Below are 12,794 nucleotides of genomic sequence, written 5' to 3' on the forward strand. Positions count from 1 at the left end.
TACTAGACGGCTTGGATGTAGTATTGGAAGCTATAATCCAACCAGCTGACGTGGGCATTCTCTAATTCCTCCCAAAACATTAAAAAAAACAAAAAAAAACAAAAACATCACCCACTTGTTTTTCCAGCTTTTGGTAAAGAAAAGAAACCAAAAGGAAAAAAATACAAAATAAAAAGGAATTTTTACCAAATGATACCTAGGAGAGATGAAATGACCAAAATGCCCTAATTATCTAGTTCTAAAAATCTGATAAATTTAAGAATTGTGGGACCCACCTGGTATGTAGAAGACATCCAACCGTTCCAATCATAGGTGGGCCACACCTCAAAACATCCAAATTCACTCATAGATAAGTTGGTCGGCCAGATTTTTGGGTTGAACGGGTTGGCTACCAAAAAAAATACAACGTGGACCCATCACAAAAGAAATCATATAATCAAGGCAATTTAGTAATTTCCCATTCAAAAACAGAAAAGTAACAGAACAACATCTATCATTTAAATATTTAAAAAGAAAAAAAAACATATTTACAAAAATAAAAAATAAAATATAACAGAAGTAAAAAGTAAATTCTTTTTAAGTATCTTTCACTTTCCAAAAACACCCACCCCCAAAACCTCAATTTACAATTTTGCTCGGATAGCCATAGTAAGACAGATACCATTTCACGAACTTCTTCAGCCCCGTCTGCAAATCCGTAGTCGGATTGTACCCAAACTCCGTCGTCGCAGCACTGATATTCGCGTGTGTAAACGGCACGTCACCATTTCCAGGCATCTCCACAACGTTCTTCTTCGCCCTCATCTTCAAATGCTTCTCCAGAATCCCCACCAATGCCGGCACCGTCACCGGCGACGTATTTCCCAGATTGAAAATCCGATACGGCGCTAGGCCCCGCTTCTTCCCACCGCTGCCCGTCGATCGGCCCGATGAATCCAACGATCCCAAGCATCCCTTCACGATATCATCAATGTAGGTGAAATCACGTGCCAGATCCACGTGATCCCTCCCGCGATAGACGGTGATCGGCTTCCCCTGCAGGATATTGCGTGTGAACGAGAAGTAGGCCATGTCAGGCCGGCCCCACGGGCCGTACACCGTGAAGAATCTCAGCCCTGTGATCGAGAGTCCGTAGATGTGGTTGTAGGTGTGCGTGATCTCCTCCCCTGCTTTCTTCGTCGCCGCGTAGAGGCTCGCGGGGCGATCCGTGCGGTCCGATTCGGAAAAGGGGACTTTCTCGTTGAGACCGTACACGGAGCTGGACGAAGCCCAGACGATGGACGGCTGAGGATTTGCGGATTTGCAGGCTTCGAGGAGTGTGACGAGGCCGGCGATGTTGCTGTGGACGTAAGAAGAGGGGTTTTCCATGGCGTATCGTACGCCGGCCTGCGCCGCGAGATGCATGACGTGGGTGAAAGCCACAACGTCGAAGAGCTTGGCTAACATGCGCACGTCGTTGATGTCGCCCTCCACGACGAAGATCCCGTGGCCGTTGAGGAGGGCTTTGCGGGCCCGCTTAAGGGACGGATCGTAATAGCTGTTGAAGTTGTCGAGGCCCACCACGCCATCGCCGCGCTTCTTCAGAGCGAGTGACACGTGTGTACCGACGAAACCGGCCGCGCCGGTCACCAGCACCGACATGCCCTTCGGGCGGGTGATCTGCGCGCTTGAACGGACGCGTTTCTCCCACTGTATGCCGCCCCAGGACACGGTGAAGTACTTGGAACCGGTGTCCATGAAGCTCTGGAAGGAGAGGTAGGATGCCGTGAGGGCGATCAGGAAGAGGGCCCACAGGAACATCGTGGTCGTTGATGAGAAGAACCGGTGGAACTGACGGTTCATGGCGTGCGAGCGCTCGATCTTAACCTTTCCTGGGGTGGAAGGGAATAGCTCGTCTTCTACGGACCGCATAGCGGGAAAACAGATGCAAGGGTGGAATGGGATTTTCTGGATCGCACCTGCAAAGAAGAGATGAGTTGGCGGAGGTGAGGTTTTTATAGGGGGGAATACACCGAAGACAGAGAGGCGTGAGAAGTGAGCACGCGTTAAAGAGAAAGAGGAAGAGAAATACTTTGATACTCTGGCAGACATTGATAGATGATACACCGGCAGTTATAAATTATATATGGATCGTAAAAAATAATTCAAATAAACCGTCTAAATCATGTTCAAAAGTTTTACATGTATCATGAACGAAAATTTAATCTAATTTACTTGTTTAAATTAAAGATGTTTAAACATTTATTGGATGGTTGAAAATGAAAGCCTTGTGATCTATTTTTCAACACCAGCTGCCTACGAGTTTTGATGAAAGATATGATGTTTATATTGTAATTTATAAAAAGTGGGAGCCACAATATATCGTCTGTTTAATTAGAGTTGCTATTTTCCAAATATACCGTTTCTAAGTGCCTGCGTATCAAGCGTCATCCAAAGCCAGAGTATTAAATAACTCTGCGCAATGTGACCTTGGAAACGGGAGAGGATTTAGGTGCGCCCCTGCCTCAACGGTGCGGCCATTACCGTGGGGCCCACCTTGATCTATTTATTCTATATCCACTCCGTCCATCATACTTTCCAGAACATTTTATTGCACGAACCCAAAAATGAAGAAGATCTAATGCTCAGGGGGACCATTCCACAGGAAAGGGAGGTTATTGACCATTAATAGGCCATTGTAGTTTTGGATCGATCTGATATTTGTTTTATTCCTTCATCGAGGTTAATGTGATATTATCAACAGGTTGTATGGAAAATGAACGTTATAGAAACCTTACGGTGGGCCCTAGGAAGTTTTTAATGGTAGGGAGTTCAATCACCACTGTTTCCTATAGTTTGGTCCACCTAAGATTTTGATACTCTTCATTTTTTGATCATGCTAATGTGGAGAAACAGATGGACGGTATGGATGCCCCACGCTAAGGCCCGCACCTAATCCGCTCCCCTTGGAAACTGCATACGTCGCATACAGGTAATTCACATTAAACTATATAAAATTATGATGGCAGTGCAGATATCTCATAACCCAAAAATAACAGTTATTTAATGATCCGACTGTCGGATCGGAGGACATCTATTGGACGGCCAGGAATGAGGGGCTACTCAAGAGAAAAAGGGTCGACGAATCAAAGTATAGGATCGTGTAAAGAAATATAACTTTCGGATTGGAACAGAGGGTATAGAGACAGAGACTCCAGGACTGGAACAGTTTAGGTGCAGCCCTGATCTCATTGGTGCGGCGATGTATATATCCTATATCCACGCTGTCCATACGTTTTTTCAGATCATTTTATAGCATTAGACCAAAAATGAAACATATCCAAATCTCAGGTGGACCATACCATAGGAAAGAGTAGTGACTGACCATTAAATCCTTCTTGTGGACCCAAAAAGCTTTGGATCGAGGTTTCTTTTCTTTTATTACCTTCATCCAATTATTTATGATCTTATCAACAGGTTGGATGGAAAATAATATTCATGTAAACATTATAGTGGGCCCTAGGAAGTTTTTAATGGTGGAACTTTAAAATCACCTCTGTTTAATGGTCTACCTGAGAGTTTTTATCTGTTTCATTTGGTTTTCTTTCCTAAAATGATCTGGGAAAACGGATAGACGGCGTGGATATAGAAAATTACATCCAGGTGGGCCCCACAGTAAGGACCGCACCTAATCCGCTGCCCTCCAAGTCCAATGCTCTAACATCTCCCTATGTGAGTTTATCGTCATTTTAAAAAATGGTTGTGTCCTATCTGCGTCACATGTAACAACGATCTACAGGCATCTAGACCATCCAAATAGTTTAAATAGTTTATCCCAAGTAGAGAATGGATAACATTACACTAATCAAGCAATCCTAACCATCGAATTAATTTCTTTCATATGAATGCTTCAAAATAAAACACTGATTGGTCCGGATTCGAATAAAAAATCATCTGTACGATTTCTAGATCATCCTCCAAACGCAGTTGTTTTAGCGATTTGGATGGTCTGGATTTCCGTACAAACATCCCATGTGTGCAGTTGAAAAGTCACCACCATTTTGTAAAATGGCCCACAACTAACATAGGAGTCCCACCAGCAGCAACGAATGATTTGTTTATGACCACCGATTGAACCGGTCGCGTAGGGCACGGGAGGTCGTCGGTAACCGGAAGTGACCGTAAGAACCGGTGGTCAGGATTGGTCGTCGCTGGTTTGGAATGCGTGGGGCGGTGCTTGAGCTTGACTCTATTTCTTCCTATTTTGTAATATGCTATTCATGTCCGGTCGTTTTATACTGGGAGCGGTCTGCCAGCTTGGATTGGAGCGGATGCAGATTTACTGTGCTAGGAAGCTAGGTGGGGCCCACCGTGATGGTCGTGAGAATCCATCCCGTTTTCGTTCACGCCATCTCCGAGTTTTCTCTGTTAGATCCAAACCGTTGATGTGTCGGTTCTAAACATGGATAGCCTATTAATAAAAAATTATAAAGATAAAAATCTGCTAGTTGAGAAATTAGTGGTCCTTCAATTGGGTTGAAAGAAGGTCGAAGATATTACAATAAAAAACGAAGGTCGAAGATTTAATGGATAGGATCGTTCTAAGTTTTCTGACATCGACGTTGGGGCCCATGATTTGGACGGCTTGGATAAGTCAATGGGACTCACTTGCGCAGTTGAAAGGCAGAGGCGGCTCGATGGGATTGGCAGGTGAGGCAATCGCTAAGGCCCTCTAATTAGGATGCCCTATGTTATAGTAAAATTAAAATTTCTTAATTAACGAAGGTTTTATATTATAGAAAAATTAAAATTAAGAATAAAAAGAAAACCCTATAATTTTTGAAATAAAATTGATTGAAAGGTCTACAAAATAAGAACATCTAAAAATTAATTTACAAATTTGAAATTGAAAATAAAAAACCAATTCCAAAAACTAGCACCATTGATAATAGTAGTCTAACTCTATCATCTCTTTTCAAAATAATAGCATTATTTTCAATAAATTCTTCTCCTAAAACCTAAGACTACAACTACCTGCTTTATTGTTAATTAAGTTTTTAAAAAATTAAATTCTTACGTCATTTTTCGAAATTGAATTCTAACTTCATTTTTTCTAACGGTTTGGTTTTATTTTTGGAATTAAAAGTTTTAAAAGAAGTTGCAAAATTAGAAATTAATACTCCAATTGAAATACTTAATTTAGTAAAAGAACTAAATTATTTTTCAAATTGTTTTATTGAAAATAAAATACTATTTACCATACTTATTACAATTTTTCAAAACTAAAGATTATAAGAAATTATTTACAAACAATTATGTTTCAAGATAGATTAAACGGTTTAACAATTTTATCTATCGAAATTGATTTATTGGATAAACTTAAATACAAAAGTTTAATTAGTAATTTTGCATCTAAAAAGGCAAGAAGCAAATTTATGGTTTAATTTTAAATTTATTATTTTTTTTTATTTTTTAAACTAAAAAGTGTCATTTTTATGACTTGCCTAAGTGTCCCAAAAATGTTGAGCTGCCCCTGTTGAAAGGCCGACCGCATGGTAAATAGAGTCGGTGATGGGATAAGAAAGCATGCCCTCTTTTTAGAAAAAAAAAAATGCCTCTTGGCCAGCCGGAGTGAAATAGATTGGCTACTCCCCTGCCACCAGCCCGGTGGTTAGTGGTTTGTGGGCCCTACCTTGATGTATGTATTTCATCCATTCTTTTCATCCATTTTTACGTATCATTTTAGGGTATGATCCCAAAAATGAGAGGGCTATAAATCTCAGGTGGACCACACTACAAGAAAATAATAGTGATTGGATATCCACCATTAAAATCCTCCTAAGGCCTATTGTACTATTTATTTGACATCCAATCTGTTGATTAGGTCATACAGACCCAGATGAAGGGAAAAAACGAAGATCAACTTGATCCAAAACTTTTATGGCTCCCAAAAAGTTTTTAATGGTCTACGTTCATTCAACACTGTTTCATGTAATGTGGTCCACTTGAGATTGGGATATACCTCATTTTTTATCTCATATCATAAAATGATCTAGAAAAATACATGGACGGCATGGATGAAACACATACATCATGGTGGGGCCCACGGAGCACCGATCACTAGCCATTGGCTGATGGCAGGGGGAGTAGCCAATCCGTTTCCAATGGGGGTCCATGATTTGGAGCTGGGTCCACATGAACAAAAAAACAGACAGTAAAACACTAAGTTTTTGGGGGGCCACTATGTTGTATATGTAAAATCCACTCCGTCCATCAAGTGAAAATTTCAATGCTAAGTACTGGGGACAAAAATTAGAAAAATTTACAACTCAGGTGGGCCACACAACAGGAAACAATGGAACAGGATGCAAACAATAGGTTTGTACGTGGGGCCACCATTGTATATCTTTCATTAGATCCGTTCCATAGATACTAATAAATAGCATGAAGAGAAGTACAAAATTCAGTCTGATCGAAAAATCAGGTGAGCCACAACTTTTGAATTTATATGTTTTACAAGGAATTTTACACTGTTCCCATTTCTGTGGACCATCTGAGTATTGTTTAGTCTGATATTTTGCATATACAGTGAAAATAAGGATTATCTCCAGATGGACGGAGTGGTAAGGATTATGTCCAGATGGACGGAGTGGATTTCATATATACACTATGGTGGGCCTAAAGAGATTTGATCTTCTACGCACTGCGTAAAGCAGCTGCTATCGATGATTCCGATCCCCAAAAATCTCCTAGCTGGGAAAATAGTAACCCTTCAATTGGTGGCCGAATGGAGGTTGGTGATCTAATGGCCAGGATCTTCCTATGCAGGTCGAACATCGATGTTGGGGCCCACTATTTGAACGGTTTAATTCAATGTGACCCACTTGTGCAGATTGAAGGCCCAAGCGTACTGTAGATACTCGGGTCCTCAGGCAGACCATAAGCCGACCATACAACACGGCACGTCGTTGTTACTTTTTTTATGTTTTTTCAATGGTCTTGGTTGAGTTTGAGTGGGAGTCCATGATTTGAAGGTTTAGATCATTCAATTAATGGCCCCACATGAATACATTTACTAATGTGATGAGCAAGTACTACAATTCACCGTCAAACATTGTCAGGAACCCTACTCGCACTGTGATTGGCCAGTGGTCAAATGCATGGGACCCGAAAAATGGCCCGCAATCTATGTGGATTGTTCGCTTATCTCTCCATAATCATGGAATTGGAGGTTTGTGACCACTGTTAATCAATTTGTATACTATGCATGATGAGTGTGCGTTTGGATGCACAAGTAGAGCTGTACACGAACCGAGTTAGCACGGTTAGCTCGTTAGACTCGACTCGAAAAAGCTGGATTGTTTGATACTTCAAGCCAAGTCAGGCTGATTTTTTTCGCTTAGAAAAAATTTTGATCTCAACTCGACTAAGGTCGAACCCCAACTCAAATGGGACTTGGATTGAACCGGTTTGGTGACTCGGTTATTTTGATATTGATGTTGCTCACCAAGTGTTCAATAAAATGACTCGACGAAGTGTTGGCCGGTGGCGATGAAGGTATGAATATGAAACAAATACCCTTATATCTTGATTTTGATGTTACCTACTTGAGTGTTTGATGAAATGCCTATAAACTACTAATGCTGTTTTACATAATGTGAGATATTGAAGGTGCACTCCATGTATTTGTGAAAATGTTGTATAGGCTTGAGCTGGCTTGAATTGGACCGAACTACTAACCAAATCGAGCCGAGTTCAAACTGGGGTTAGCTAGTGGCCGAGCCAAGTCGAGCTGTGCCAAGCTCGACTCGGTTCAACGCGTGTATAACTCTATGCACAAGTGAACTGAATCACGGTTGCTAATGGAATAAAGCTGAATTTTAGCCAACTGTAATCTCCACGCTATGGTAGTCTATGTGAACTTTCACATACAACTCTTTCATTTAAGTAAATGTGGACCATTTAAGTAAATGGGTTGAAATCGGGTTGGACCTGACCCGACCGGAGCCAACCTAACCCAGCCCACCCATATAGGTTATATCAATGTATTAGACCCAACTCCACCCGGCCCACGAGACAAAATAATCAAACGAGTCGCATGCAGCTCAATCCAGTCGACTCAAACTCGGTTGGACCTAATCCAGTTGGATGAATCGAGTCACCCCAGAGTTGACTCAACTCAAGACTGGATGAGTCAGACCTAGTCGCCGAGTTTTAAATCTATGGTATACATGTATGTCTGTATGTACGTATGTATGAATGTATGTATTTATTAATTGGGTCTTGATGGGCCTGGTTGGATCGGGTCACTTGAGTCAGACCTGATTATAACTAAATGGGTGGGATGGGGTTCGAAGAATTTCAAGTGGGTCGAGTAGGGCCACAAGTCTGGCTCATTTAGTAAATAGGTTGGACCTGGGCTAATCCTAACATGACCCGAACCCAATCCAACCCAACCCATCGCGGCCACTACTTTCCTTTCTGCGAATCACCTCAGCAGGCAAACGGTGCACCATACCACAAAGATCACGTGGGCCCAAAACCAGGATGGTCCACTCATCAAGCACGACGCCAGGAAAAATTTGGAAATCTGTGGACCGCTGATGGTAGACTCAAATGTCGATCTTTATATCATGGCCCACCATTTGCATGGCTCAAATGTCCTACATGAGTGACATGTCAACCAAAAAAAAACAGAGAGAGAGAGAGAGAGAGAAATTGTATGTAAATGTTCTCATACAATGTTGTATATGAACATGTCTCACATTCATGACAGAGAGAGAGAGAGAGAGAGAGAGAGAGAGAGAGAGAGAGAAATTGTATGTAAATGTTCTCATACAATGTTGTATATGAACATGTCTCACATTCATGACAGACTCCAAAGGAACTCAAATTGCAATTTGTGGCCACTTCTTTACTAGGAATACTAGCAAACCAAATTACAATTTAGTAAAATTCCTCTTATTTAAAACCAACATTTGTAATTCAATTGACCGGCGCATCCAAACGCAGCCCAATCGGTTTCCAAATATGAGGTTTGTAATTATGATTGGAGCAACTAAACCCAGGGTTTCCCTTCCATTTTAACTTGGATTTGATGCTTAAAATGTAAGAAGCATTTACATACCTTAGTCTTTAAATACTGACATTAACCTGGAACTGCACCGGATTCGCCGTTGAGGACTCCGACGGCGACCGTCAATTGACGATCAGTTGCAGGCCACACTTGATCATAGCTTGAATATATAGAGCGCTATGGCATCGTGTGTATCGAAATGTAACATTTGTGGAAAACTGCATGATTTGCGCCGATAGTTTTTGTCGGTGGCTGGCACCCGTGGTGCGCATGGTGCATGCAATGAGATAGGGATAAGCCCAGGATAAGGTTGTCAGGGGTCGGTCCGGTCGTGGGTTGTGGCCAGGTTGGTCTAGGTGTGAGTCGGGCCCGGTTATTTGTTAAGGGTGGTCATGGGCCAGGCATTGAATGGATCAGATTTTACTTGGACCTAAAAATCAGGACCGGCCGGCCTAATTAAGTAACCATGGCTTCATTTTCAGACTCAAGCCAAACCATTTTTTTATTTTATCACGCACGCCCACACACTCACACCACAATGGGTGCTCGAACCCATGACCCCATTTTTCAGACCCAAGACTAATCATTAAATGCATGGTCCAAGCCAATATGTATTGGTTTGCAACCTGAAACCTGTTGGGCCAAACTGGCTCATGGCTGGTGCTAGTTATTTATGGCATGAACGTTTGATGGGGTCCAGTCGCCATGCCTGAAAATGGACCTCCCTAGCTCATGGCAGCAGCCATTGGGGATGAACCCTGGCTTGGGTTGAGCTTCAAAGGAAAAGGAGCTCAAGCTTGCCCAGGCCTGAAAATATCGATGCAAAGCTCATGGGCCAAAAATCGACGGCCAATCTCTTAACGTGGTACACTGGACCTGAAGCTCGATGGAGGTTTCTGGGCTAAATAGCCTAGTCTACTCCATTAAAGAAGGGTTTAAATTATTATTATTATTATTTTTCATTTTAATGAGAACAATTGTAGTTTCTTGATGCATCAAAACATGAATTGTAGAGTAGTTTTTGAAAGATCCCAACCATTAATCAAAGTGACCTTTATGCACTTGTACGCCATGAGCGCGTGTATCATACATCACACCCTACCAGAGTAGGAAGTTTTTCCGCGGGATTTGATCAGGGATTTGTGAAATTCATGGGATTTAAAATCTCTCCTATTTGTAGTTGTTTTTTCGTTCTGATCAAAACTTAGGAATTTGATATAAATGCATGGCCATTGCAATAATTGCACCATAAATTCATAAATAGATTTAGTGATGTTATACTCTATTTCCAACCATTTTGAAAAAAGTCAGTAGAAAAGTGACATATGATATTACATGATAATTGGGAGATGAAAGAAAAGATCTTGGAGATACTGGGGACTGATAAAAAAATCAAATTGAAGTGCCAACAAATGTATGGTATGATAAGATGGCCAATCGGCCCCAACATCCTTAAATTGATTCAATGGATTATGTTTTCGTTATTACTATGTAGAAGCTATGGTGTTACACGCATGATTCATTGATGATCACGTGTCCTTTAGATTTTAAATTTAACTATGAGATATTAAAATATTAATTTTTAGTATTTTATATTCATATTCATAAATAATCACTCATTTTATGAATTTAATAAGTCCATGAATTTATCAAGAGCTTGCTACTTTACATCTTGATGAATTGTATCATGACATGTTGCGATTTAAGCTTTTGAAAATGGGTCATTATCTAATTATTATTATGAGTCTCCCCTTTCGTGGCGGAAACACCAAAAATTTTTAAAGTTATCAATTGAATTATTTTCATTGAATGGATGATTTAGCTCTTTTGCTTTGAGCGTGAAGGGCTATAACTTTTATATATGATAAAACATTTAATATGTTCAATTACATTTTCACGCAAGCTCTCTGAGTCCCATCATCCCATTTATGTAAAATCTAGTCCGTCCATCAGGTGTGCTCCTTGATTCTAGGCCATAGGATCAAAATTCAGCCAGATCCACGACTCTGGTGGCCCACAAGAGCTTTTTAACATGCTAATATTCTGCATGTATGGTAAACATGGTGGTTCTCACCGGATGGATGGATTGGATTTCACATATACAAAATGGGTCCCAGAGCGCTTTGGGTGTAGGTCAGTATGGTCCCTATAGTGCTCTGACAATGTTCAGAGAGCAGAGAAGGTAATAAGTTCATCTGATTGGATCCACCCTTTATTTGTGTGAGACATCCAATCCATCCAATAGGTTAGCACCCATCATAAGAATCACTTTTTTGCAAAAATCAGATATATCCACTCATCAAGTGGACCATAGTTGTATTTAAATATAATGGCAAGACATTTTTCTATGTGGTGGCCCACCTGATGAGTTGAAGCTGCTTGTTTTGCAGTAGGTGAACTTCATTTTAGCATTTTGGGGCCAATCTATCCCAAAGGTTGGATTTTACATCCACTGCTTGTGATCCAACCGGTTGGACTTGGGATCTCCACGGTGCAACATTCATGGGAAGCGGATTGAATAAAGTCACATAGATGATAGAATGAAGGGAAAACACGTATATCAACATTCATTGGAAGCGGATTGCATCCTATCCTCCTCGACAGAATCGGTCTAGATAGGGGCTCCGTAGGGCTATAGGTTTTATCTGTGCCATTCACCTACTTTTTCCTGAATCATTTTAGGATGTGATCCCAAAAATACATATGCCCACCATTAAAACCTTTGTAAGTGGGACCGACTATGATATTTATTTTCCAACCAACCTGTTCAAAAGATTGCATAGACTTGGATGAAGGAAAAAGAGGTGTATCAACATTCATTGGAAGCAGATGGCGTCCTACCCACACCTGGACAGGCTCGGTCCAATAAGGGCCTTTATGGAACCCACCATTATGTATGAGGTTTGTCCGGATCATATAAACTCATATATAGAGTGGATCACACCACAAGAAGCAACAACTAAATGCGACAATGACACCCACCATTGAAACCTTCCTAGGGCCCATTATGATATTTATTTCCCACCAACCTGTTCATAAGGTCACATGAACCTGGAAGAAAGGAAGACACATTAGCATTCAATGGCGCCAACTGTGAAGTATGAATTTTATCTAGGCTGTCCATCCACTTTTTCTGGATCATTTCAGGGTGAGAAGACAAAAATAAGACATAGATCCAAGGCTCAAGGCTCAAGTAGACCACAAAGCAACGGTGATGACGACACCCATTGTTGAAACCATCCTAATGTCACCATGATGTTTGTTTCCCATCCAACCTGTTCATAAGGTAATATAAACAAATATCAAGGGAAAACATGCATACCAACAGTCAACAAAAGCTGATTGTGTCCTTCCATCCACTTTTTCCAAGACGTTTTAGTTAGGTTGCGAGCCTAAAAATAAGGTAGAACCAAGGCTCGAGTTGACCACACCACAGGAAGCAACGATGGTAGTGACACCTATTGTGCCAGTTGTTCTTTCCAAATTTGTCACATGGTAAGCGAAGGCATGCCGAAATTGAATTTGTGGCACAATTCAAACCGAACAAATATGACCCCAAGCCTCGAGACAGGCAGATACGCAATATATGATCGAGATCAGAAAAGATCAACCACTTATTCAGCCACTCGTTTATTGTGTAAATATGATAATGAGATATTCATAGGGTATGATTTATCCTCTGATAATGGGTTACACTTTTGTCTTCCATACAAGAGTACTTTTCAATACAGATAAGAGA

General features: G+C 41.0%; 1 protein-coding gene across 1 annotated transcript; it reads right to left on the reverse strand.

The window, feature by feature from the left end:
• Positions 1-476: 476 nt before the first annotated feature.
• On the reverse strand, positions 477-9,243 carry LOC131256876 (UDP-glucuronate 4-epimerase 1). The gene is made up of 2 exons (XM_058257942.1): positions 9,107-9,243; positions 477-1,958 (listed from the first exon to the last, which is right to left on the reverse strand). Exon 2 carries the CDS (start codon positions 1,909-1,911, stop codon positions 619-621), a length of 1,293 nt encoding a protein of 430 aa, XP_058113925.1. The 5' UTR covers positions 1,912-1,958; positions 9,107-9,243; the 3' UTR covers positions 477-618.
• Positions 9,244-12,794: the final 3,551 nt, after the last annotated feature.

The sequence above is a fragment of the Magnolia sinica genome, chromosome 9 (assembly GCF_029962835.1).
Source record: "Magnolia sinica isolate HGM2019 chromosome 9, MsV1, whole genome shotgun sequence".
Classification (NCBI taxonomy): Eukaryota; Viridiplantae; Streptophyta; class Magnoliopsida; order Magnoliales; family Magnoliaceae; genus Magnolia; species Magnolia sinica.